The sequence below is a fragment of the Cariama cristata genome, unplaced genomic scaffold, assembly GCF_000690535.1.
Source record: "Cariama cristata isolate BGI_N322 unplaced genomic scaffold, ASM69053v1 scaffold17358, whole genome shotgun sequence".
NCBI lineage: Eukaryota > Metazoa > Chordata > Aves > Cariamiformes > Cariamidae > Cariama > Cariama cristata.
The window spans coordinates 18,319-46,123 of record NW_009633101.1 but is presented as its reverse complement, the minus strand read 5'-3'; the positions used below and the strand labels follow the sequence as shown (position 1 = coordinate 46,123).

The 27,805-nt window shown below is 42.8% G+C and overlaps 1 protein-coding gene across 1 annotated transcript in view; it reads left to right on the top strand.

Moving 5' to 3' along the window:
- The window catches only part of GABRA5 (gamma-aminobutyric acid (GABA) A receptor, alpha 5), a 55,111-nt gene that overhangs the window by 15,887 nt on the left and 11,419 nt on the right, over positions 1-27,805 (top strand). The window contains exon 5 of the mRNA XM_009706629.1: positions 10,892-10,974. Coding sequence (XP_009704931.1) covers positions 10,892-10,974 — 83 coding nt within the window. The remainder of the gene's footprint in view (positions 1-10,891; positions 10,975-27,805) is intronic.

Genomic DNA, 27,805 nt, shown 5'->3' with positions numbered 1-27,805 from the left:
GGAATCTTGTGTTAACACCAACCCTGTCAGTTCCCGTCTCTCTGCTTTGGTTGCACATTGCCCCATTTCTCAGAAGTTGTCCTTTAAGGAACTGAGATTTGTTGTTTTGAAAAATCCATGGCTGGAGTTACCCAGAGGGAGAGAAAGGCATCAGAGGAGACTATAGTGTAATACATTCAAAATGGGCAATTATGACCTGCCCAAATATAGTCCCTATGTAGAGTGCATGACAATAGCCTATTCTACTGGTGATAAAAGTGGGCAGAGCCCCGCAGAGATCTCCATCACAGAGACCAGAACTCGCACAGCAAGGGCAGAATTGATTAGAAGACAAAAGCCAAACCAGAACCAGCCCATCCTTGTATGAGGGAGATGCTTGCCTGGACTTTGAGAGGTTACAAAAGGTCCAGCTTTAGTTCCAGGTCTGCACTGAGCACAGAGGCAGACCCAGCTTTCCCTTGGAGTTAGCTGGTACAATTTCTTCCAGATTCGCTTGTGTTCCCCTTGCTTTATAAGGACAAACCAGGATGGTCCACCTGATGTCCCAAGTGTTCATGGAGTGAACGAGGTGACTGAACAGAAACTGAAGGGAAGCAGTGCAGATGGGTCCCAGCTTCTGCAGCTGGAGGTCTTGGAAGTACCTGGTAGATGCTGAAGAATTGTTATGGCTACGCTATCTTTTTTTATTACCAGGGGAGGATGACATTACAGTAAACTCCTTAGTTATTTCACTTAGACTGAAACTAAACTCTTCATCTGCCTAATTGGAAATATCGACCCCTGAAGTATATTTATGTTTGTGCTGAAACATCAGACTGACAATGAGTAATCTAAAATACACTGTGGTGGACAACACCAGGCAGGATGGGTGGGATTCACCTCAGCTGATTTTACTCACCTGTAATATTGATGGCTGCAGCTAAGCCTCTTGGCTCAGGATTGCTCCCAGTGCAGGGGAAAGACTTTCTTAAGGACTTAAGTGTCTCCATTATTTCAGGTGTCTACTTTAGTATGAAAGATGCTTTTTTGTCTCCAGTCACACTTTTGGGAGTTCCTGTTTTTTCCACAGTGGCAGAAGAAGGAACATAGGGTAACTGCTGTTACTATTGATGTCTGTGTTTAGTCACAAGTCCCATCCTACTTACTTCCATTGGTGTTTGCCACCCCCATACTCATGTAGCCTGGAGATGGTAGCATGCCAGCTACCTAAAGTTATGAGATGTTCTGGCCAGCAGCTGGTTCTGTAGCTGTCTTGTGGAGGACTCGCACAGCTTCCTCTCCAGGCAACATAAAGCCCAAGGTTGTTCTAGCGTAGCACATGTGAGCGCTCTTAAATTGGGTTCAGTCCTCCACTTTTGTTTAGGTGGGTGTAGGAGGGAATATAGTGCACCTTAGGAGGAGCTCAAGAGACCCCAATAAATTGCAGTCCTGCCTTTCCTTGTTTAGATGAAGGGAAGAGCCCATAGAATGTTGGTGAGGAAAGGGGTGTCTGGTGAGGGATGCCAGAGGCCAGGTAGCTGCTGGTGGGTGCCAGGTACCTGTGACTGAGTCAACAGTGAAGGATCAGGAAGATGCCTTGGAGGGCTTAGGTGAGGTAGCGTTTTGGCCAGAAATGGGAGTAGAAGGGTTTTGGGGGAGCAGGATGCCTGGTACTGATGGTGGTCACTCAGGAATAACTAGAAGGTACTGCAGGTTGGGATATAGATATCTGAAGGAGTCAGACAGTAAAAGAGTGTGTATGAGGAATAAAGGGCTTAGGGAGGCTGGAGAGTGTCTCCAAGCTGCTTCAGAAAAGAAGACAGGAAGGGCCTGGTCTAAGGTGCTTCAGAAACATCTGATCAGATGAACATACTATGCTGGAGCGAGAAATTAATCCTGGATCGTGTTATACCACAGTTACCCTGTAGGAAATTGTTGGTACTTTGCCCTTCTTCGAAGGCTTCATGAAATCAAAATACCAATATATATAGCCGAGTAAAGTTGTGCTATAGGCACGGGTAGGAATAGTCTTCATTGTCTCATTCCATTCCTTTCTACTTGACTTCTTCAGCATTTCTACAGAAAATTGTCTTGGTATGATGGTGCAGGTAAAAAAATGCACACAGCTTGTCATTTAACAAGTAGTTCACTGGCAGTGCCTGTTTCTAGTCTTTTGTCTACTCTGTTCTGTAGAAGTCTTAAGACGTTGCCTTTGGAGACCTCAGTTACTTTCTAAGAGATCTTACTATGTTTGCTTATCTTACATTGATGTTCAACCTGACTTACTCCATTTTCTACTGTTAAATTAAAATTTCCTGAAACCATATAAACAAATTTGTATCTTAGGGTTATGTTTATATCACTCAAAAAATTCCAAACTGTTATTTCTATCTGGTTGTTCTAAAGATGAAGCAAGTCTTTTTCACCAAACTCTAGCTAAAATCCTGAGGTCGTGTCCATTATATGCACTATATGCAGTATAAAAGCCTAGGAAGAATTTCTGCAAGCAAGGCTGGCCTTCCCTTTGCATACTCCTGTCAGAATCTGGGCCAGGAAACTTTGAGACCAGAAGGGGTGATGAAACCCTGGATTATTTTAATGGCTTGGTCAGACTTCGTAAGGTTGTCTCATTGCTCCACAGTCATCTCTTCAGTGGCTAATGCACTCATGTGTCCTGTCCATGTAAAAAAAAAAAGGTACTATGTTTTGACTCGGAGATTCAACTGAAAGATAAGGAAAATTAGCAAAACCTCCTTAGGGAAAATGATAAATACTTATTATGTTTTTGCTGATAACTGTGCATCTAAAAACACCAGTTACGCAAAATGATTTCAGCATCAATTAAACTTGAACCACTGTCTCTAGGTTTACTCAGTCCAGTGGTAGAATATGTATCTCACCGACTCTACCTGCTTTTGCTTTTCTATCTCTTCTGAAGGTGTCACCGAGCTGACCTGTCACTGAGGTGTAGGCACAGCTCTCTCGTCCCTGTTTGCATGCAAGGGCACAGGGGTGTATGCCCTGGGGGAGATAGTACCCCACTGATCTTGATAGCAACAGGGAGCTCCCATCCAGCTGCATAACTGCATCTTTATCCTGGGGAAATCTGGGCAGAGAGAAGGAGTCAAGTCCATTGTTGAACATGGTTTAGCATGGGGACAGTCAAATGTCACCTTCTCTCAGGTTGCACTATAGCAAACAGGTGCTTACGCTGTAGCAGATGCTAGTGCTGGTGGTGGTATAAATAGCAAACGGATGGTAAACTGAAGCCTGTTCAATGACTGTGTATGGTGTGAAACAGCTGAGGGGTCAGAGGGGTCTTTCCCTGGAGCAGCGAGCACCCACAGCCTGCCCCTTTACCTGGCACTTCACAGCTGTATTGATCAGGAGTTTGTAGCATTTCAGAAGCAAGGCAAAACCCCCAGATTATAATGTCCTCCTTGGGTGGCTAAACAACCTCCTCTGTGTACCTATAGGGGTATGCACAAATAGGCATGTGCACATGTTTCCCTGTGATAGAGCATATCATCAAATCGCTTGATGTGTGCCCCTTTCACACAGAGGTGTGGAGGAGCATCGAAGTTACACAAAAGGCAGGAGATTTTGATGAGGGGTGACCTGGGAGGTAGATATAGGTGAATAAGAAGAAGCTGGAGTTAAATGCAAGTGGCTGAAAGGAAACTGTGGTGAGATGTTTTGGATCTCTGGATGGTTCGTCTGAACTGTGGAAAATAACCAAGGATTTCAGCTCTGTATTTAGGGTTGCCAGATCATAATCCCTCCTGCCTACCCTCCCATGTCTGTGCGTCCCAGTCTAGACATGAGAGAGCCCAAATAGACCAGTACTGCCCATCTGGTCCCCCCACCCCTTATTACTTTCTAAATGCAGCTCATTTTTCCCTGTAGAAGATACTGCGTGCAGGGTTGTGCCTGTCTGTACAAATATAAAAGTTCTGTGAACAGGGAGGAAGGAATAGGATGGCTGTGCAGCCAGATAACCCTCATCCAAGGGGGAATGTGTGCATACTGAGAGGCAGAATTGGAGGAACAAAAGCCCCTTTGGCCAGTCAGAAAACCTGCACTGACCAAGTCATCTAACAGGTGGTATCAGAATTGGAGGACTGGTGCACTGGACCGTGTGCATCACAGTCCTTAGCCTCCATCACCTAGGGTGCCTGCAAGAGCTTTCTGTGCTCCCTTCTTCCTCCTGTACTTGGGCTTTCTCCCACTGAAAGCAAGGGTCGGATGACCCCCTGTGTGGTCGTGTGTCACCGAGCATTGCCATTGCTGTTGCCAGCTGGTTCTGCCAGTAGCTGGGACTGGCTTCTTTTGAGAGCCAGAGGAGCTCATAGTTCAGTCTTACACAGCACTTCAAGAACAATTGTATTTACTGCGGTTGTTAGCACATAGTTGAACATGCCACCAAAGGGCCATGCTGATGAGGAGATCATAGTCAAAATGTGTAGCATGTGCAGACTCAGGGAAATGTGTGGCATAGTCTAATGAAGTGTGGGATGGTTGAGATGTTGTTTCCTATTTTATGTGCATCAACAACTGCATCAGCTTCTCAGCATTGCTAGTACTAGTTAGATTTTTGGGTTTTAATTCGACAATTCAGTAAAAATATAAGCTACTGCAGAGGAGAGATTTGAAGACCTTCATCATGGGGTGCCACAGAGAGTTCATCATGGATAAGGGACCGGAAAGGAGAGAAAGCTTGGAGAGGTTTTGAAGTGAAACTCTCAAGTAGGTGGGTATGATATTGTGCTATAGCATTCATAGCTGCATAGCCATATTGTTCTGAAGTTTCTTTAGGAAAGTAAGATTTGTAGGCAGAGAACCTAAAGAAGGAGCTGATTGCCAAAAAACTTGGGTTTTTCACTGCACCAGTTAGTCTGATAAAAAACAGAGCTTATTTCAGCAAGTTTTGCCTTACTTATGGACTTCATTAGACACCTTGCATGGCAAGGATGGATAAGCATAAACTCAGTGCTCCAGCCATTGGTTTTATGCGTATTAAAGAATTACTGTAGGATGAAATGTATTACCTCTATTATAAACTTCTACCAGGAGCTGGGAATGTGATTCTTTCTATAACTCCCCCAAATCCGATCAGATAATTTAAGTGTCCTGTTGGTTATTTCATTGCCTTTCTCCATTCTTCCTGTGCCTAGAGGCTGAACATTCCCCCTGCCCCTGTCTAAGAGTGTGGTGTGGATATGCCAAGGTACTCCACATGCAGGGCGGTCATTCCTATAGTGGCACAGCCTTTGAGATCAATCCTGTCCACCACAGATCATCTCAGGATAACCTAGTCTTCAGCACAGTTAATCTAGGCAATTCAAGTCTTGTTCTCTCACTTCAGCATTAGATATGCTAAAGACTTGGTTTGCTTAAAACAAAAGTTTTGCTGTCAAGTACACTATGCATCTGAATTACATTTTCACAGCTCACAAAAACATCAGTAACTGGAGCTCTTAGTCTTCCATAGTCCCTTCCCTGTGGCATTTTCAAAGCACATTTTGATGTCATATAAAGATAACACACCTCAGCATCATAGGAAAATTGGGAAAGGGTAGTATTCTTGGCAGAATGGGCCAAGACAGGAAGGATGGGAGGGACCCTTTATCAGGGAGTGTAGTGATAGGATGAGGGGTAATGGTTTTAAACTGAAAGAGGCTAGATTTAGATTAGATATTAGGAAGAATCATAGAACTGTTATGGTTGGAAGAGACCTTAATGATCATCAAGTCCAACCTTCTACCCAGCACCACCATGCCCACTAAACCATGTCTCGAAGAAATTCTTCACGGTGAGGGTGGTGAGGCAGTGGCACTGGTTGCCCAGAGAAGCTGTGGATGCCCCATCCCTGGAAGTGTTCCAGGCCAGGTTGGATTGGGCTTTGAGCAACCTGGTCTAGTGCAAGGTGTCCCTGCTCATGGCCGGGGGGTTGGAACTAGGTGATCTTTAAGGTCCCTTCCAACGCAAACCCTCTGTGATTCTATGATTCTAAGTAAACAACTAAGAAGATGGAGCTGGTTTGGGAATTAGGGCAAACAGGCAGAAGAGCTTTGTATCTCTCTGGCCCCAGTACCTCAGAGGCAACAAAACTTTCCTTGTGTCCCCCTCATCAGTAACTCCAGTTATTCAACGCTTATCTTAACATCTCCCAAAAGCCACTGGTGACTCTGTCTTTGTGCTCCCATCTCCTTCTAAAGCTCTGTTTTAATTTGTTTGCATACCAAATCTAGTAGTTGATAAGAAAAAGCATGTTTCTGTGCCTGTCTTTTAGCTCCCTGGGCAGGTGACTGCCCTCACCTCCTGCCTGGCAGCTGCAGATATTACTCTGGAGTGTTTTCTGCACTTCCAGGCTAGCAGAGAGATGATAGCTTTGCTCAGTCTCCCAGCTCTTTTCCCGCGAGCAGGAGCAGATGCTCCTGGCATTGAGGGAAATCATGGGAACAGCAGGGAGGCCCCTGCAGTGCCCCAGAAGAGGCCCTTGTGGGATGGGGTGCTTTGTGCCTGCAGGACTTCTGCTGAGGGACCCCCACCTCTCCATGAAGCACACTCGCTGTGGAGGTCTGGCTCCCAAAGATCTGCATTTATTTCCTTGCCACATCCTTGACTTTAACACGTCCTTCTCCTCCTTCTCGTTAAAAAGCAACAGTCTCTTGAAAGCGTCGTCATACTTAATTCTCCAGTGGAAATGGTTGAAGGTGACTTTTCTGGAGTGAAGAAGTCTTGCTGCTTGAATTGTTGTGCTTTTCTTAGATGGGTAATCACTTACGTGTCTATATTTTGTTGAAACAGAACTTCAGTAATCACTTTATGTTCTTAAAGTAAAGGCTATACATAATGAAGCTTTGATGAAGCTTTCATGCACAATTATGGATGATACATGAAATAATTTGTAGACCTAACTTTTTTTCAGATAGTTAAGGTATGCGATAGCATTTTGTTGGTTGATTAATATTAGGATAGCAGTGCAAGTATTTGGAGCATTATGAAAGTGAAATTTTTTGTTAATAATAAATCAGCAGCTGTAACCGGGGTTTGTTACATATTTTGGGTGAATACCGGCCCCATTGAAGTCAGGGAGGATTTTACCATTAACTTCAATAAAATCGGAGTTTTGTCCTCCTATTGTAAAGGACCTTTAACAGCCACTTACAATCTTGTCAAAAACTCTGTTTGAGTGAAACTAATCCCGTAGGGCTTTTATTAAGACAGAATGATGGTGGAGGAGGGAAGCTTTTAAATGCTTCTGTGGGAAAGAACTGCAGTTTGAGCAGTGCTTGTGCTGTGACAGAAAAATCCTGGATTGGAGACTGTCTCTAGCTCGGATAACTGTGCTGCAGTGAGCACAGCAAGATCGTTCTGGAGTGACCATATTAAAAGGATTAGGCAAAGGCTGTTTCATATATGCATGCCAAGGCCTCCTTTTTCATCTTTCAATAAGTGCAAACTGGGAGTAATTTTGTTATAATCAGCTGTGTAAACTAGACTGTGCAAAGGGTACGTAAGCTTTAACACAATGTTAAAAGCCAAAGTGTGCAAATATCACCCTAGGTGATATTTGAAGGAGCAGACCCAGATATCAATTTCTTTGTGACTCCTGGAGCTATGATGTGAATATATAGTTTGTACTTTGCCCCTAGGAGCAAATCTGTGTGCAGTGACCCATGCTTCCAGCCCCCAGAACATAAGAGATGACTGCTGTGCTGCTTTTTTTTCTGTGTGCAGTAGAAAGTCCAGTCTCTTTGAACTAGGAGTCAATTTAGTGACTCTGTTTTTCAGGTCCTCACACAGTAATGAAAAACAACTCCTCTTGGGCACAGACCACTCTGCAGAAATTCAGGGTGGTGACATTTATGCGGTGTATCAGAGCCCACAGTCAAGTTTTCTATTGCGTTGCCCATTACAAGACACTTCCCAAGCCTCGAGTAATGCACACTTTGTAAGAGGTGGCTAGAGAGTGTTCACTGAGCATTTCAAAATTACCTAAGAACCTCAGCTACATACTTTTTAAGAATAGCATGTAACAGATAGAAATAGCTAGTTCATTTGTTCAAAATGGCCAGACTCGGAGTGACCCTAGAATGAAGCATGATAAAAGGAAAGAAGCATGCAGATATAATTAGTAACAAGGAAAAGGAACTTCTTCATCCAAAGAATTCATGTTAGTGGAAGGAAAGGCTGTACCGAAGCACATTTGCAGGTGCTAAACTCAGTTCTCCCTACCCCTGGGCTAGACCCAGAAGACTGCACCCAGAAGACCATCCTTTGAAGGAATATGCCACCTTTCGCTGGATGAGGAGTTCAGAGGGGGCACAGGAGTAGCCCTGCCACCACCAGGGTCTTTGCGGCTTCTGAGACAGGTAGTGGCAGCCAGGTGCCCTCCAGCCTTATGTGCTACCCTTTCGTTTAAGACAGGCAAAAATAATTTCTGGGGGGACTTAATTAAATTCCACAGGTCACAGTCTTTGTGCACCTCATCTTCACTTCTCTTCCATATTTACAGCTGAGGAATGTCTACAGCCTTCCTCATTACACACAAGGGTTATTTCCAGAGATGCAGGCAGCAGGATACAATTCATAGGACAATCAGATGAAACAGAAGGCCTTATTGATAATTCTGCATTGAATCTTCCTTCACTTCCTGATTCTATAGCTGCTGTCTTGGTAAGATGGGTATAGGGATCCCCTCCTTCAATGTTTGCAGATGACAAGTATGTGTACTAAAATGTTGTCAGGCTGCAGCCTTTGAAACAACATACTTGAACTGTTGGTAGACAGAGGCAGGCGATGGACTGCAGTAAAGCACACCAGCTTTCTTATGGTGCTTAGAGCAAGGCTTCTGAATTCATCAAGAAGATTAAATTTGCAGTACTTAGTACAGAAAATGTAACAATGCATTGGAGGGATGGCAGCCTTGCTTTCAAGTACCCATTAGAGTGATTTTTATGAAAAGGATGCAAGTTCTGGGCAGGATGCTGCTAGAACCAGCTTGTTAAATTCATCCACGTAGCACTCTCAGTGACTGTGGCTTTGCTGGCTTTGGTGCCCAAGGGCAGTCTCCACTGCAGACAACTGCGTATTTTAGTTATTTTAGCATTTTTTTTACAAAAATAAAGTCCAAGAACAATTTTACCTAAGGGCAGGTATCTCAGGCCTCAGTAATTTCTTTTCTATATTGTAGACTTCCTGTCTGTTCTTACCAGATGATACATTATCTCTGTTCTGAACTGGATTTTTTTTTGCTTTTGCTTTGTATGGTGTATTATCTTCACATTTTCTATTACTATTTGCAGTTTGCCTTTTTCCTTCCCTCTTTCCCAGCTCATTCTCATGATGTGATCTCTAGCCAACGATACTGTTGCATTTCTCTGTGCTTATTTTGCCATTTCCAGCTATTGGTAAAACTCCAGAATTTCTGTGCATTGGCAGAGAGCGGAGCTGTTTCCCCCAATTTATTGTCTGTGTAGCTGGAGCACCCCGACATGGCGTCATTGTGTTGTGTTGAATTGGACTGGCTGAACGCTGTGCCATCTGTACATGGACAGATTGTTACCCTTTATGATCTCTTTGGATAGAAGTTCTTGTAGCAAGAATACTCACTTTGGTGTGCTAATATGAAGCAGTGAATATATATAGCTGGGGAGTATGGCTACGTGCGGCTGTTGTGGTAGGAAAGGGTACTTTTGCATTCTGGTAGTAAGGTGTTGTGATTTTTTTGCAGATTTTTGCTCTGCAGGCAGCAATTTGGTAAGGAACCAGGCTACTCTCCGGCAAAGCCCTGCATCACCCCAGCACCGGGCAGTCTGTGAGGCTTTGGGTGTCTCTGGTCTGTTGCCTCTGAGATGGAACAGCAGCACAAAATGAGAAAGCCATAAGGGCGTTCATAATGTAAAATGAGATTTGCATCCTCGCTATCCTGAGCAAACCATCTGTATTATGCAAATATTAAAATGGCATAATCAAAACAGATTCTCATTCTTCTATGTGCTGCATGCACCTAGAAAAGTAAGCTTTGGCTCTCTTGATATATTTGATATCAATATAACTGACATTGCACTGCTCAGAAATTTACCTGAGACTTTTGTGTTCAGCTTGATCTGCCAATCGTACAGAACATCCATGGGATAAGTCTGTTTTTTCCTAAGAGTTTTTCTGTCCCTACCCCCATGTCCACTATAGCTCAAGAATTTCCACATAGTGGCAGGGCAGTCCAGGGTAGAACTGCTTCCCCAGGCAGTATGATGGGCAAAATGACCCTGTTGTTTTTTTCCTGACAAAGTGCCCAGGTAATTCACGGTATGTTGAACTGAAATGGGTTGCCCCAAAACCATGTGATTTCCACAGAAACTAACTGTAGTGCTATATAAAGTAATATATGTATATATGTCATCGACTTTATGTATAAACTTTATAGTTACACATATTTATATTACATACTTTTATTTATATATATTTATTTTTATGTATGTAAATAGTTACACCTATAGATAAAGTCAATGATTCTTTATGTCTGTAACAGTGCTATACTCAGGAGTCAAATTCCTAGTCCAGTTGCAGTATCTACAGAAAGGGGATAACTGTAAGGTGCGTGGCAGAAGCTCTAGCACAGGAGTTCCTTCATGTACTAGTAAGAAAGAATTATCTTATTGTAACAGCTTACATAAATAAAATGATTTCATGTGTCTCAGCGTTACTGGATAAGGCCTACAGTATGCACACACGGTGGTCCACATGGCTTCTCTCACCTTCAGTTTAAGAGAGGGTGGCTGTGATTTCAGCGGGAGCGAGGAACCTTCAGGAAAAGCTTCCTTATGTCAGCACTCGTGTATTGCAGTGAGAGGCCTAAAGGGAAAGCACTGAAAAAAAAATGTGTTTTCTTTTTACTCCCCCACAGATTGACCATCTCTGCTGAATGTCCCATGCAGCTTGAAGATTTCCCCATGGATGCACATGCTTGCCCATTAAAATTTGGAAGCTGTAAGTTCTCTTCTGAAATAAGAACTGGAAAGATCCATTGTTATCTGGCTTTTCACGTCCAGCCATGTCTTGTACGAATTGTTCACCTTTCCTCTCCCTTTCCCTTGTAACATTGCTCATTAGCACCCCGAGTCTGCCACCCCTGTTGCTACCCTGCTGCTTGTTTTCCATGAGTGTGCTTTATCTGGCACCGCTGCTTTTCAGCTCATGCTTGCATGCTCCATGATAAATGGTGAGCTGATGGGTGATATGTCTTCTATATCCACATCAAGGGTAACAGCCACTGTTAGATGGAGTAGTAGATGCAGACAGCTAAGTTGATAACTTGGTTTTACGTTTGTAGAAAAACAGAACTTTGACCAGACAGATCAGATTGATGTGCTATTGTGGTATTTATGTGAATCAGACTGCAGTGCAATATCTACATTGCATATATTAAAAGAGATCTAGAATATTAAAAGAAAAAATATCTTTCCTTTTGGCTTTAATAAATCCAGTCCCGTATCTTGTTACATGATGTTGTATACACATGTATTTGTATATACGCACACACTATTCTAAACTGTGTGCTGAACGATGATTTTTCCTCAATTCCAAGCCTCTAATCCACCACACTGCTGCCTTGCCAGAAGCTTACTTTAAAAATAACCTCAGAGGATCAGATGGTTATATTTAAATACAAAGCTCTTAATTAAAGTACAGATGAGGCTACTACAGTAGAGATTTTTTTTTTTGGTAATCAAATCAGAGGTTCCAGGTGCAATCAGTGTCTCTAAAGACTTTTGAAAATTACCAGACAAGGCATTTTGCTAGTCCCTGGAGCCGCCTAACTTCAGCATTTTTCAGTGTTTTTTCAGTTGTATCTATTTAGAGTCAGTAATCCTAGCAAGATTAAGTTTTACCTTTATCATCTGTATCTGCCCTGGTTTAATACTGGCTATGCATTGTCTTCTAATGATCATATGAAGAAGTAAAACCACTGTTTACAGTAACAATTACCAAGTTACCAAACTTAAGACGAACTGATTTCCCTTTCCTCTTCCAGTGGAGATAGACCCAGTTTCATCTGAATAACCACCAGTATTTTACAAGGTCACTGCAAGTTCAAGTGTGTCCATTTACTTCAGCAACATTAATTTACAGCAAAGCCAATATAAATCTGAAGGTCCTTACACCTTCACACTCAAAAAACTATATGGAAACCATCCATTTAATTCCAAACTTAAAAATGGGAAAACATCTCACAGGAAACTGACATTATTTGTATGTAGGGTTAAACAAAAGCTACTGGAAAAAATGAAGGTGAAAAATAAAAATAAGTTGTCCTTCCTGGTATTACATACTCTTTACTGGATTGACAGGTGAAGTTGAAGTCACATGTGTTGCTCTCTAGTGCAGACTATAGAACCGGGTTATTGTGTAGTTTTATGAAATATTGGAAAATATGCAATGTAAAACTAGAAGATACATATTTAAACAAAAAGCCTGATGCAGCAGAGATCTGAAGCTCGACCTTAAAGTTAAATGGATGCTTCAATGCATTAGTAGATTAGGTGCAGTAAGGTGCAGGTTCTGACTCTCCATATAGTAAGATAAAAAACAAACACACAAACATGCAAGTGCAGGAGATAACATTACTAGATAAGCTACAAATGCTTAGAAGGAGTACAGTCTTCAATTGCATTGGAAAAAAGCCAACAATCTGTCTGAATGCGATTATATGTTCTGCTTGTGCCAAATGTGTTACATATTAATCACCGATTAGCACACAGGTAATTTTATCCTGGGGAAAAACCAGCACTGAAATGTCATATTTTAGGCATGTGAGGGCTGAATACAGTTTTAGTTCATGCTCCTTGCCATGCTCAGTATACAATCCTAGAGTATATTCTGTAAGCTACTGCAAGTCACCTTTGAGTTCTTCCACAGTGTATAGACATGGAGCTATTTGGCGTGTGCTAATTCACACCAGTAGGCTCTGCAGTAAGTAAATATATAGCGACAAGCTATAGACAATCTTTCAGCCTTGGGAATATCTGTATTACTGATCTGACAGCTCATTAGTAATTTATTGGGATTTAATATGCAAATGTTTGCACAAGTAGCAGCCAGTACGTCAGAGTTTATTGAATTAGCCTAGATGTATTTTAGAAGAACACAATATTTTTTCCCTATTTACAGCAGTACGGGTTTGCATTAAGTCATCTTCCGGCTTGCAGCAAGACAAAGCCTAGAGGGGTGTATTACACACAAGCACATGCCCTTTCCGCTTTTGCTTTCCTCCCTGTCTTTCCCCAAAGGGTTTCTTTGTAATGGTCTTCTTTCCAAGAAGGATTTTGAAAAGCCTCAAGGAAGATCATCAAAGTAAATGTTAAACACATTATCAATAGAGCTGGGAGGGTGGAGAAGAGACTGGTCAGAGGGTGGGGAGAGCAGGGCAGCGAAACAAAGCAGCTGGTGCACGGGCGGATCGGCAGCAGAAAGGATGCCAAGAAGCAATCGGTGCCCCATCAGAGGCAGGAGCAGGTTATTATTTTTCTGGCGGCATCAGCATTCTCCACACTTGCTATAATTCAGCAAGGAAAAGGGAAAAAGCCCTGACATTTCCTTCAGTATTAAAGAGAAGGAATGTTAATCTTGCTCACAGAAATAAAGGTAAATGTTGAATTCTTATGTCCTGTTTGACTGGTTTCTTGGTATATGAGAATTGTGGGAGGTTTTATGGGCCTAGGCACCATTATATGTAGCGGCAGAATATTTTGTAGAAATAATTAAAAGCAAAGTCAAATATGGGAAAAGGGATATAAAGTTACATGAGCACACCACCAGCCTGGATACCTGCTGGGCAGTTCAAATGCCACCTGCAGAAGTAATACTTCTTAACGCTCTATGGCACATCATGAAAAGCTATGCTGGCGAGAGGACAGAAGTTCAAGGATGGCTTCTAATGAACAGAGCAGGTTTTAATTGTCCTCCTCTTAAGTACAATGCCCCAGTGCTCAGAGATGGCAAGATCAGGTGGGTCTGCTCCGGGAGGTACATGTACATGGGTACTCTCCCTCTGGGCTTGCATCCCTGCTAGCCATAAGGCCACCCATAGAAATTGTCCTGCAGAAATCTCATTTAGAGGTACAAGGGAACTGGGGATGGTGCATGAACGCAGGCTCTCGGGTCTTTGCAAACAGGCTCCGCTCCCTTTGAATCAGGGGTGCTTGGTGGGGATGGCCGTGGGAGTCTGTTCATTACCTCGTGGTAGCATGGGAAGGATGCTGGTTTCTTCCATGGCTGAGTTTAAAATGAAGTTTCCATTGCAATTCTAGTGCTGACCTGTACTCTGAATATATTTGCTGGTCAAACAGGATCTGATGAAAATTCCTGATGCCAGCCACAGTTTCACTAGCAGTGTCTTAACCTAAGAAATTCTTCCTTACCCCCAATCTATTTCTGGTGTGGGGAGAAGGAATTAGATAAGACAGCAAGGACATTAAAGCTAGGAAGCTTTAATGTTTCACCTCTTCCACTCATAGGTCTTAAGAGTACATTAAAAGTATCGTACAGTTTCTAAACACCCATGTGGCACTGGGTAGGTAAGCGTCATTATCTCTAGGGCAGCTGAGGCAGAGAAGTTAATTGACTTTCTGTAAGGTCACACAGCAAGTCAATGTCAGAAAAAGGATTAGACTCAACGTCTTTGGTTGGAGAGACAGATGTCTAATCCACTAGACCATGAAGGCCTCTGCACAGGCAACTGACTTAACTCCTAAATCTCATTTTACTCATGCGTTAATTATATCAGTTTCACCTAGCTAACAGGGTTGCCCTGAAGATAAATTAGTTAACTGCTATTAGTGAACATTAACCAGCACTTTGACAATGTCAAATACTGTAAGGTGGACTCTATTTATAGCAACCGTCTCTTGAAGGCACAGTGTCTGAGTACATGTAGTTATCAGATCTTGTATTGTGGCACGGATAAATGCATGAAGCTGCTGCCCACTAGTCACTTGGCAGCAAAAAAAAAAAACCACCCTACTATTTTTAGAGTAAGTAGAGAGTCTAATGAATATTCTGAAAATAATGAGGTCCCCTAGCTCATAAGCAGAGGAAAAATAGGCCTGGTGTTTACTCCTGATGAATTGAAGTCGGCCGTGAAGATGGTGAAGGTTGATCACTATCAATCAAAAAGGGACCTTGCTGACTGTGAGAAAACAGCACTAGGTACAATTTGTAGCATGTAAATAAAGTAGTTAGCATGGTTTATGTACATCTTCCTTTTTAACAGCTCAGACTGAGTCATGGTGTCTGCTCTGGTCTGTGATAAAGAAAAGTGCACAGACTATTTCTTAGCAGGAGCATGCTTAAATTATTTTCTTCTAAGAAGGCTGGTGAAGTCAGAGTAGTGAAGAGACAGTAACTTCACCAGTATCCCAGGGTTATTATTATAATTATTATTATTATTATTATTATTGTTGCAATGCTTAACATTAAGGCACTCGTTGTTCACAAACTATCCATGCACTTGCAGCAGCTGAGAAATTTCTCCAAAAAAAGTATTTTAAGAAAATTCCCCTGATAGTGATGTTTCCCTATAATGCTGAGAAATCACTGAGGTGAAGGCACCTACAGGGGTGCTTCTCCCCATTAGCACCTATGAAGCTGCAGGAGAGCTGCAGATGTGGAGGGAGAACTTCAAAACAGGGGCCTTCTAAACAGACTTTAATTCACAATTTACTAAAAATTGTGAAGAAGAATGTATTCAGCCTCTCAAACCCTCTGGGTAAAAGTCTTGTATAAGTATATAATTAAATGAACAATAAATAAAGACAAATGTTAATTTTAGGAGACTTTGAAAAGGGGAAATGGCTCTGGTAGGTTTTCCTGGGTTGCTCCCAGGGAGAGCTGGAACTGCAGTCTCAGGTGTAGAGGCAGAGCTTTTCTGTTACTCCTCTCTATCAGCTGGCCAGAAGAGGCCCCGGAGTCCATTCCTGAGAGCAGAGACAGGCAGCACGGCTTGTTGACTCTGTTGGGAAGTGTTAGTGCCTTCTTTACGAAAGGGCACGTGGAGAGAGCCAGGGAGGTCCCCTGTGAAATGCTGAGTGGCCAAGTTCAAGACTAAGTTGTGATTTTGCAATTTAAAGCAAAAGCCAGCTAATATAGAAATTATATGTTTGACCTTTATGCAGTGTGTAGAGGCTTTATTTGAAGTCAAAGGGAGGCGTACTGCTTGCTCATGTAACATCTTAATTTTCCTAAGGTTTATCATTGCATCCTTAGACACCTCCATTGCAATGAGCATTGCATGATTAAATAAGGTGAAGGTAGGTGAATACTAAAATTCAGTATTTCTAAGGCATTTGATATATTTTTCTGCTCCCTCCTCCTGCCCCCTGTTACCACCAGTTACCAGCCACCACTTTGGTTGGAGTTCTTCTCCCCTAATTTTTAGCTGTTTAGAGGCCAGGTCTCCAGACACACTGAAAAACGTGCTTGTGGCAACATCAGACAGGCAGTCTAGACAACTACCTTGAACCACGGGTGTAATTTTACTTCAGTTTAGTTAGTAAGGCATAGGCATCTAGCCTGAACTACTTTTTCATACAGCGCTTAAAATGAGTGGAGGTGGAGACCACCTAAGGGTATTGCTGTTACTTGCCTCTAGTTTCCTTGAAATCATGGAGACATGACTAGTTGTGGGACTGCGTTGTTTAAAACCTTAAATCTTTTAGTTCAGAAGTCCTTAATACACAGACTCCTGACAGAAACGCACTCACAAAATCATAGGGATTCACTAGAGCCACGAGGCTCCACTAAACTCCCCCAGATCTGCCATGGCTCTTACCTGTTCTGGGATGTGGAAATGCTCTGCTACAGAATGAGCACAGTGGTTTGGCCCATATCAAAAGCCTTGCATTGACAGCAAAGCTTTGGAAAATGGACAGGGTGGATCTGTGACAATTTTAGATAGACAAATATGTCACAGTTAGTTGCCTAGACTTCCTTTATGGCCCCTGAAAGGAAATAAGTACTTCTGTAGTGAGGTTCATTAGAACTATTTTTGATACCTGCCTAAGGATGAGATGAATCATATTTTAGAAGTTCCTATTTTTCTGCAATACTAACTTAGATGTAGATAACTGATGTAGATAAGTCTATTGTACCCTGGTCAGAGTAACTTAAAAGTCCGTTTTTGTCTACATCACCAGCTCGGAAATACATACTTCTGTTGTACTTTGTTCAGAAGAAACAGTCACTTCTGTAGATTAGTTAGGTGTTACGTATATTGGTGGTGAGCTTTTGTATCTGCTCTAGTTACTATTTTAGCTATTTCTGCTGGAAGTCTCATTTTTCAAAGGACCTTAATAAAACAGTCAGTAGGGCTCTTCAGTATAGAGACAACTTTACCATTTCTGCAAGCATCTTGTATGAGTTGTGCTGTTCCACCTGCCTTGAGTGGAGTGGGTTATACCAATAGATACTTAAGCCTTCTCACAGGTGGTACAGCATAGCCTGTGCTTATTTCAGATGTGCATGTATAGCAATACAGACACTTCTTTAGTCCAGCATTTTGGGCAGTCAGTGCTGCCAGCAGCTTCATGCTTGCATTGAGTCCCACAGTCAGGGTGGAGCGACACAGCCTCGTGCTCCGAAAGGGCAGGAGATTCAGCAAGCATGGTGTGTAAAAGAAAATACTGTATTATTCAAGTACTTCAGAGATCTAAGAAGCTTTCTTAACAGGAATCTACTCATAAATTAAAACATAGGACTCTGGGCCTGGACTGCGTGCTGCAGGTTTCTGCAGCAGCTATTGTTATGGGACCCCAGTCTGCATCAGAACTTGCAAATGAATATGACCCTAACTTCTCACTCACCTGGTAGGTTTCCATTGAAGTGATACCTTTTAGTGTGACAAAAGGGAAAAGGGCCCTTTCTATAAGCTCCCTAAAATTATCAGATCACTCAGTTTTTCTTCACCCATTACAATGACACACATTCAGGACTTTCCAGAAAAGACTGGGGAAACTGTACCGGTATCCTCTTTATGTGTTTGCAGTCACTGTCATTAATTAACTTTTCAAAGATTTTGTCATGTATATATGGTTACTGTTTGCACTGAGATAATTTTAAAAATACATTAAAAACGCGGTGTTTGCTACCGTCCAGTCCTCTGGGTATGTGACCACTTTCCTATGAAGCAGTGCCCAGCTCTGGGTCAGTCACTTCCTACTTCTGGTCACCTTCTGTTTAGAAACCAGTGAGTTTTTCCCCCTTAGGTTCATAACAGAGCAAAAATGGGAGGTCAGAAAGAACAATTGCTCGCACAGGGCATTTGCCACATGATCCGAAAAAGCTGTTGTCTTCCCCATCCATCTCACAGTCAGCTCTAACCCCAGGCTGCAAACTCTGCCGACGTGCAGCGGCTGAGGGCTTGGCTCCCTATCAGCCCGGAGCAGCCACCATGCAGGCAAGATTGCCCTTAATGAAACCCTTTTTAGGTATCAGTAAGGAGTGCTTCCCGGGGCCACCGGCAGCAGCTTTGGTCACAGCTGCAGGGAACCCCTTGAGCGGCCGCTGCCGAAATTCTGCGCTCCGTCTGCCCGGGGAGCAGCCTCCTCATCAGGAGGTGGCCCATGTACATTGGGCTATTTAGGGGGGGTAAAGTTTGACCGGTGGCATTTTTGAGCTCCAGAAAACAAAAGTTTAGGCAGGGGAAGGAGTTGGTGTGCAGATACTCAGCAGTGGGTTTTTTTATCTCGCCTGAAAGAGGTCTAGACACGATTGTGGTGGAGTGGTGTGGAGATCCAGGTGCTTTGCTGATGGTACAAACATCAGCATGCATTTCCCACTCTGAAGATTTCAGCCTAAATTTAAAGGGTGAGCAACTGCCTGATTACAGGAAAACGGTGATTCAATTTGAGTCGTGAGCAGTAGAAAGCAACACACAGAGACTCTGTGCTTAATGTGCTTAAGCTTTCAAATGATCCTTGGGTGCAAACCTGCAAGACATTACTGGGCCTGTAATGCCCCAAAAGGCATAGCAAAGGCTTACGGTTGCCAGCCATGGATCATGGGTTTGTGCCACCAGTAAATAGGATATTATTTGTAAATGGGACAAATGGGTGAATATTGCTCCAGTGCTTTACAAGCCAGGTTTTTAATGGCTGTTATTTTCTAAGGTGACTGTTTCCACAGCTTGTAAGCATTTCATAAATGTTTCTGAAATCATTCTCGTGATGCTGGTGTGAGGTTCGTAGGTCTCTGTCGCCTGCATTTGCAGGTGGGGATAAAGGAGGCAAAGAGCAATTACAGTCTCTTCTGAGCAAAGATAGAGTGGTTCATTACCTGCTTTTATTGCCTTTGTCGTTATGGGTCCCTAGGTTCAATTAGAGCCTCCCAGTGCCACTGCAGTACATTAATGACAAAATGACTTGCCTCAGGTTTTTTTGGGGGGTGAAAAAGCTGCAAGAGCCTGCTGAAACTTGGATTTCAGCTTCCAGCCTGGCAGCTCCTTCATGACGCCTCAGTCTCTGGTGGGCCAGGGAGTCCTACCTCTAAATTGCCAGACCCCGCATTAGCCTCCTCCTCTACACAGAGAGCCACGTTAGCCCGAGCTGTGATCTGGTGCTGCTGCAGTCCCAGCTCAGCAGGCTTCTTCAAAGGAAACAGTTGTTTCATGTTGTCCCCTAGGAAGAAACGAGAGGGGAGGAGGACTGGGAAGAAGGAAAACCTGAAAGGCCGCCTTTTTTTCCCCCATTCCCTATCATATCCACTGAAAGTCTCCTCCTGTCCAGCCTGTGCTAGCAGCTAACCGTTTTGCTGAAAGGATCCCAGCAGTAAATCTGTCACCAAAGCTGGGATTCCTTCCTTCTAAATTTATATTTCTGCAGAGTAAATATATACAGCTGAGCTGATCGCTCTCACCCTCTTATAGTCAGGGGAGAGAAGTAGATATTTCTAGGCTCAGGTTAATCTCCTCCCAAAGCAGATGACTAAAATAGGTCAGCTGATGGCTATAGATAGGAGATGTTTTACCTGTGGACAGGGAAGATGAGACCATGAGCACCTTTGGGCCTGGGTCTGTGTGACTGGAAGGGACGAGTTCCCAAAGAGGGGACATGAGCCTGAGTGCTGTGGCAGACAGCAGGCAAAATGGCGGTGCCTGTGGTAGGCAGCAGCTCACCTCAGAGAGGCTCCCTGTACCCATCGCTGAGGTTGGGCAGTTTGAACCGACGGCCTCGGGAGGCTTTGTCCCCTCCTCTTAAATACGGGGCTGCACTGAGTCCCACGGCAGGAGTCGATGATCCAGCTTCTGAGTTTTAGATGACTGTACCTCTAGCATAGGGAATCAGTTATAGTGATTGCAATCTCAGAGCAGTATTAAAATGTTTGAATAATAATATTTCAGCCTGCTATCTCTACATACCTATTGATTACGCCTTCGCACAGTGTTATTAACATAGCAGTACTTCGGAGATTTGTAAATGTCTTCATTAAGAGACTGGTTTCAGAAACAAAGGTATATATTTAGTTCTGCAAGTAGTCCCAGTCACTCTTGGCTGGTTTCAGGTCATACTGATTTATAAGTGAGGATGTTTTGAATGGTAAGCTCAGCATACAGGCTAACTATGATGGATGAGTTCCTGGTGCCACTCAAGTGGGTGGGAAGAATATCTGTTAATTACAACGAGGTCACGATTTCATTCTGTGATGTTAGATGTGCCCAAAACCCATGTTTGTGAAGGCATCCTCCACAACAAGATCAAATTGTTTTTCTAAAATTCTATTTTCTAAAATTCATCTGCATTTCTCAAAAGAAACTCCAGCGATGCTCCTGGAGAGCTGATCGCATTAGCTTTGCCGATATTAAGGGGTGGCTTGCAAAATGAATAGGCCACTGCAATCAAGATTGCTTAGACAGTAAGGTACTATGCAAAGTGAATAATGGTATCAGTCACACTTTGGAGGATACTTTTGTGTGCCTTGCAAAAAGTAAATTAAAACTCTAACATCTTCCTCATGACCATGCTGTTTTTTCTAATGAAGCAGTTAATATAGCTGCCTAATATTGTGGTTGCAAATTCAAAGTTCATTAAATGTTAGTACAGCGCTCAAACTGGCCAACTGATTTGGAATTGCCATATGCCTTGCCTACAAAGACCAATATAGGGTCAGGAAGGTCCCAGGATATTTTGAATTTTTAAATGTCATCCCAGCACATCCTACTGCTCTGTTGCTCTAGTCGTCTTGCAGCAGATATATATACCGGTTGTAACAGAAAAAAAGAAAGCATCAGAGGCTGGAATACCAGTTTTTAACCTGTTCCATATGAAAAGCAATTGTATAGCCACCTTTAAATGTGATGTAAAATCAGTTCTCAGATTAGTTCTAGATTGAGACAGCTACCACTAAATCTGAAAATAAAGCAAGAAGTTGTGTTATAAATACTGACTGCAGTGAGAGGAAGAAATGGGAAGAGGCAAAAGAAGGAAGGCATCACCTGCTCCCTAACATCAGCTCTCAGATGAGAGCAGGGACTTTGGGAAGATGACCTGGTGCTGTCTGGTACCTTGGAGCACCTGGATGTGTAACGGCCCCACAGCAGACCCAATTTAGTCACCCCTTTCAGTCAGCTCATGGCAGGCATCCCACAAGGACGAGTGGCACGGTTTAGTTGTCTACACCTGCATGTCTGTTGCTGTTTGAGGTGCTCTGGGCTGCCCCATGGGAAAACTTTTTGTTTGCTCTTTTTTTTCTCCTTTTCTGAGTGGAGCCTGCGGACCTGCTATCCCAGGACACACAGCTCAATTCGGTGTGCCATGCCTGGTTTTCAGTCCAGGTGCCTATATTGTCAGATTTCACAGCAAGGAGTCAATCCCAGTCGTGGTCCCAGTGCTTGGGGAATAGATGCGCCACTGATTGCTCTCATACGGCCACACAGGCAAGCAGGATGAGGCAGGGAAGAGCTGACACTGTCACCAGCGATACTGCCTGCGTGGTGGCAAATATGCACACTTCTTTAAGAGACATCGATCAAATTGCTGTGCTGTCTCCACAATCGTTCTTGAGAGACATTCTGTATTACTCTGCACAGCTCCTAGCTCAGGGCTCTTCTTAAATGGTGCGGTAGCATCCTGTGAAAGTACTGTATCTGACTGAATTATCAGGACAACTGTTCATTAGTATTCGTGTTACATTCATCATTGGTATGACGGTGATTTAGTGTACCAGCTTGCAAATAGCCAATTTATTGTATTAAAGCAGTCAGCAGCCTTGCCTATGCTAATCATGAATCACACCTCCAAAATCACAAAGTTGCTTTCAGGCAAAATCATAATGTTGTTTTTTTTTTTTCCTTTCCTTTATATTTTTGAGCTCTAAGTCGAGTCACGTTTAGAGTTTTTCCCCATGAATTGGAACTTCTAAAATTAAGCAGGATCTTCCACCTATCTCTTGCTTTGAAAAGCCAGAGAAAATGGCTTTTACAAAACTATGTGTCTCAAAACGAATTTCACAGGCATCTTCAGTTCTGTATGTCTCACCACCTTGTGGGTACAGTCTGTGCTTCCATTTCATTTCCAAGCCATAGACACTTCTACCACATTCCTATTCCCACCTTTTCCTGAGGTGACTTATAAATAACATTCTGAAACAGAGTCATTTTGATCTAACTTAGGGCTTTATTTTTTTTAGCAATGATCAATATAGTATTAGTGTTGCTTAGTAATGAAGTCTCTCGAGACCTGTCTGGCACATTTTTCAGAACATCCTATTCTGTTCCCTGCGGAATGTGAAAACAAGATCAAATAAAACTGTGTATCAGGAAAACATATAAAATACTGCCTATGTTATCAAATTGTATTTTTATTTTAAATTTGGGAAGGACAGAAATGAAGATTTTAGTAAGATTGAACTTCCTACTGCCCATTTCACAGCCAATGGTTTCCTATTGTATTTTGTCTTCAGTTTTCGTACAAGAATTGTTCCAAGTCCATGAATAATTTCCTCCTTGGATATCTTCTGTTGTCCCATCTAGATGATACTGTGCCGTTCCAAAAGACTTTCATTCTGAGCATTTCAGTTCTACTCACATCAGGAGCCCTGTGTCGCATTCTGAGCTCCCCAGTGCAAGAAAAATACAGACTTCGTGGAGCAAGTCCAGTGCAGGGCCACAAAGATCATTTAAGGACTGGAGCATCTCTCCTATGAGGAGAATCTGAGAGAGCTGGGACTGTTCAGTCTGGAGAAGAAAAGGCTCAGGGGGACCTAATCCATGTGTATAAATACCTGATGGTAGAGAATGAAGAAGAGCGAGCCAGGCTGTGCTCAGTGGTGCAGGACACTGACAGAACAGGGGGCAGTGGGCATAAGTTAAAAAACATTAAATTCCATCTGAACACAAGAAAACATGTTTTTACTGTGGGAGTGACCGAGCGCTGGAACAGGTTGGTCAGAGAGGTTGTGAAGTCTCCATCTGTGGAGATATTCAAAATCTGACTGGACATGGCCCTGGAAAACCTGCTTTCAGTGTCCCTGCTTGAGCAGAGGGAGGGACTGGATGATCTCCAGAGGTGCCTTCCAGCCCCAACCATTCTGTGATTCTGTGTGGCACGAATTTGTAATCCTGTGTATTTATATGTTACGCTTCTTGTCAATGGCACATATTTAAAATCATGTGCTGTTTATCCATATGCTGTAAGCTCATGCCAGTTTAAACGATCAGTCTTAATTCTGATGATTTCAGGTCCCTAAAGCAATTTTCATGACCCTCAAATTCTCCCAAGAACAGCAGAGTTCATCACACTATGGCAAAGTATTCATTTTAGGCTCTCAATCATTGAATATGTGACTACATTTCTCTTAGTATTTAAATTGCTATTTTACTTTAATAACTTACTGTTATAAAAAGCTGTTTCCCCCTAGACTCAGTCCATGCGTATTTAGTACCATGTCCTGTTATTTTTATATTTAAAATTACATTTTTACTAGATCTCCTTTCCACTAGTTCTTCCTGTAGAGTGATCTCATTTGTATATTGATTCATTCTTATCAACTCAATTTAATGGGAAATTACAGAGCTCAAATCTGGCCTTAGTTGCATGGGCATAACGATTGATGGATGCTTTGTAATGGGTTAAAAAGTATTCCTGCACAAACCACAAAAAACCCAGCCTGACTCTTAGAATTCAAGCTGGTACATGATGGCTTAGTAGCAGCACCATTTTACTGCCTGCAGAAGTCTTTGAGAGGTTGTAAATCTGGATCTCTATTGAGTTGTCTAACAGCCTCTAAGTAAGTCAAATACATTAATGGATAGGTGAGATAGGAAGATAGATGTTTGTGTGCGTATTCAGATTGTAATTAAAGCTTCTAAAACAGCTGACAATTTATGCACATCTTTCACAATCAACAGGCTTTGATGGGGATTAGCAATACGCCCAAGATCAGCAGTCTGATGATCCTGTGGCATGTACTAAATATCATGATGATAAAGGCTAATTATATAACTGCACAATTGTAATGAATAAAATAGAAAACAAGCCAAAAGTCATCTTTCTACAATATCTCTTGAGGTTCGACTTGCATTATTCTGGAAGAAAAGTTCCAGCCATGGTTTGTGGATAAATGGTTTGTTTAATTGTGGAATGCAACTCAAGCATGCAGGGTGGGCACCCATACTTACACATTTCCCACATTTCCCAGGCTGCCTTCACCTAATTGTGCAAGCACTGCTTTTATGGCTTCCTGTGAGGTCTGTCCAAGGGTTTGGGGTGTGTTTTGGAGAGGGATTCTTTCTTCCTAAATTATTTTATGCCCTGTCATGCAGATATGAAAACTTACTTGCAAACATCAGTGATGGTTTTTTTTCATGGGTTATAACTTCAAAAACCAGTCCTAGAAATACATCTGGGTCCCATGGACTCAAACTTTGGACTCAGCCATCCACATATAGGTTAATTTGACTTCAGGAGCAAAGAAATACTTTTTTTTTTAACTTTTGTTTTTTCTTCTCCTGGAATTTATTCCAATATGGAGGAGAAAGGAAGGCGAGAAGGGAGAGTGTCTGTCGGTAGCCACAGGTGCCACCACTGCCTTGTAGTGGGGACAGTGGCAGGAGAAGGCTCCCTGCTTGTGGGCTGCTTTTCAAATGTACCGGAGGATGCTGCACTGCTCTCACTGTTTTATTTGCAAATGAAAACAGGGAAAACAGAGCATCCCTCAGTGCCATGGTGAATAGCAGGGATGCTCCAGGTCTTACCAACCGGCTGCTCTGCTTTGTCAGACTTTATCTTAATGTATTTCCTCCCTTTGGCTGTGGTCGCTCCCCTGCTCTCTGTTCACTGGCATAAGAAAGGCCATGTCATGCTTTCCTTGCCAGACGTACAAGAGCAGAAAGAGGGTGGGAGAAAAGCAAGGGAGATTTTTACCGTTTTTATATTGTGTGGTGTGTGCTGGATGTTACAATGTAGAAAAATGGATCTGCTCGTCAGTAAACAGATATGAGAAGAAATTACTTATTTCATCATTCTGGTAGGTGATAAGCCTGCAGCCATTTATCAAACGTCCACTAGAAATAAATGTCTGTTGTCATTGTCTCACTTTTAATAACATTATACCTTGCCGTAATTTTAGCTGTTTATCTCAACTGCTACCTTTTTTTTTTTCTTTCTGAAAGAGTGAGATTAGAAGAGAAAGAATAATTTAATGAAGCTTCCCCTTTTCTTTGGCAAGCCAGCAAAATGATTGTAAAGAACATCAAATTAATTATTTGGATTCATAAAAATTGAAGAAGCCCACTTGCTTAAAGTAGAACAAATACCAAGCAATCTCACTTGGATTTTCAGTGGCTTTGAATTTGAGTTTGCGTTTACAGCAACACCAGCAGCATTCTCCCAGCTTGCTAAGCCAAAGCCTGTACTACATTTTTCTATCACCCTTTGGGAGGCTCCTTGTCCCCACCTTGTGTGCCATGTAGAGGAGATGAGGGCCATACTCCCTTATCAGCAGTAAACCTTTTTCATAACTCTAGAAAGCATGAGCTGAAGTTCTTCCATCCTTCAGCAAGCATGGCTGGTAGGCAACCTACTGGAAGCTTTACTTAAGTAAACAGGATTTTTGCACAATTTGATACGACAGCGAATAATATCATCTCTCCATTATCACCTGCTCTATCCCAATAGCAAAATAACATTATTCTAGACTACTCCCACACTTTCAATACGACTGTGCCTAATTATACTGTATGGGTTATCAGCAGCAGATCTGGAGCTTTTGGTAGTCGAGTTTGGAATAATTGGAGCTTGAGGTTTCTGGGAAGACGTGGCAGAAGGATTGCAGTAGGAGGACAGCTACCTGCTACAAGTACACAGGCTTATCTGCCTGGAGGTTTATCTAGATGACCAGAAAACAGGTGGTCAGTGGTTCAGCTGCCACACCAAGATGCATAGGGTGGCTTTTTCCTGTTGAAGCTGTAAGTTTCTCTCAAGGATGCCTGTGGACTGAGGGGGTGGCTGTATCTCTTTACAGTCACGTTCATATTTTGACATTTTTCTCCATTCTTCTTTTTCTCCCAAGGAGATTCAGACACTCAGAGCCTGGCCTATAGTGAAGGAAAGGAGGCATTAAGCCAAAAATCTTATATTACAGCTTTTTAAAATACAGACCATGTTTTCTTACATTTGCATGGAAGACAGAAGAGGTTCATATCCTATATGTGATCCATCACAAAAGAATATCTCTAGACTGGGGTAAATTCATCCTATTCCTAATCTGGCAGACTTCTGAGGGAGGAAGATCACAGCACGTTGCATCAGTTTGAGTTCGGCTCCGCAGGGACACTTCTGTTACCCTCTTGTGTCTTAAAACCCTGGCTATAACCATCTTGCTCCTGCACAAGAACTTCTCCTAGCTGGGCTATTCTCCCTTCTCCCATAGATACTCTACTCCTGGTCAAGCAGTGCCACAGCTCTCTGTCTTGTAGCCTTGTATCAGATATTTTCTGGTGAGAGAGGACCTGCAGGCTGGAGTCCTCCTCCCAAACAGGGACTGGCCTCAAGCTCTGCCCTTGCCTGCCTGACTGCTCTCTCTTCTCACCTGCTGGCCTGGGATGGGCAGCCTCCCTTCCCTGCCATGGTTTCGAAAGAAAGCAGCCTCACGAATTATTGCTTGGGCATACTTGTGAGGTCTGGGTGGAGTTTTAGCACCTTCTGGCCTCGGTCTGAATTACAGATATTTTTTTACAGGAGGAGGTGCTGGGCTTCTCCAGAGTAGGAGCCTCCAACCCTGTACCGGTGCATGTATTTAAGTACCCAGTAAAGGCTGCAATACAAAGCAGAAGCACTGATTTATTTTAGGACCCCCAAGGCTAGGCAGAGCGGAGAACTAAAGCATCTGAACACTTGTTCCTGTGTGGCCGCAATTTGAGTGGAATTTGGTTACAGTGCTCACACCAGGAAGCATCTAGTTGGGCTGAATTACTGTGTGCCGTTGGAAGAAAACAGGACAAACCCAATTATCCCAGTGGGGATCCTTGCCTGGGATCCTTGCAATAACAGGGAGCTGCTGAGGTGGGTTACATCTGGATCATCCCAGCAAGAAGTCCAATGCTTTCTTTTTGCATAGGAAGTAACTTAGGTAAAAGTCGAATTCTCTGACAATCCCAGATCCGCCTACACAAACCCAACATTCACTGGGGAAATCAGCACATGAACAACATATACCAGATAAGCATTTTAAAAGGAGGGCTTTCTGCAGCACCTTTTTAAATGCACCCATCTCCTCCTACTTGCCTTCTCCAGATCTGGCTTTGGAATTATTTACATGTTGTGAACTTGTA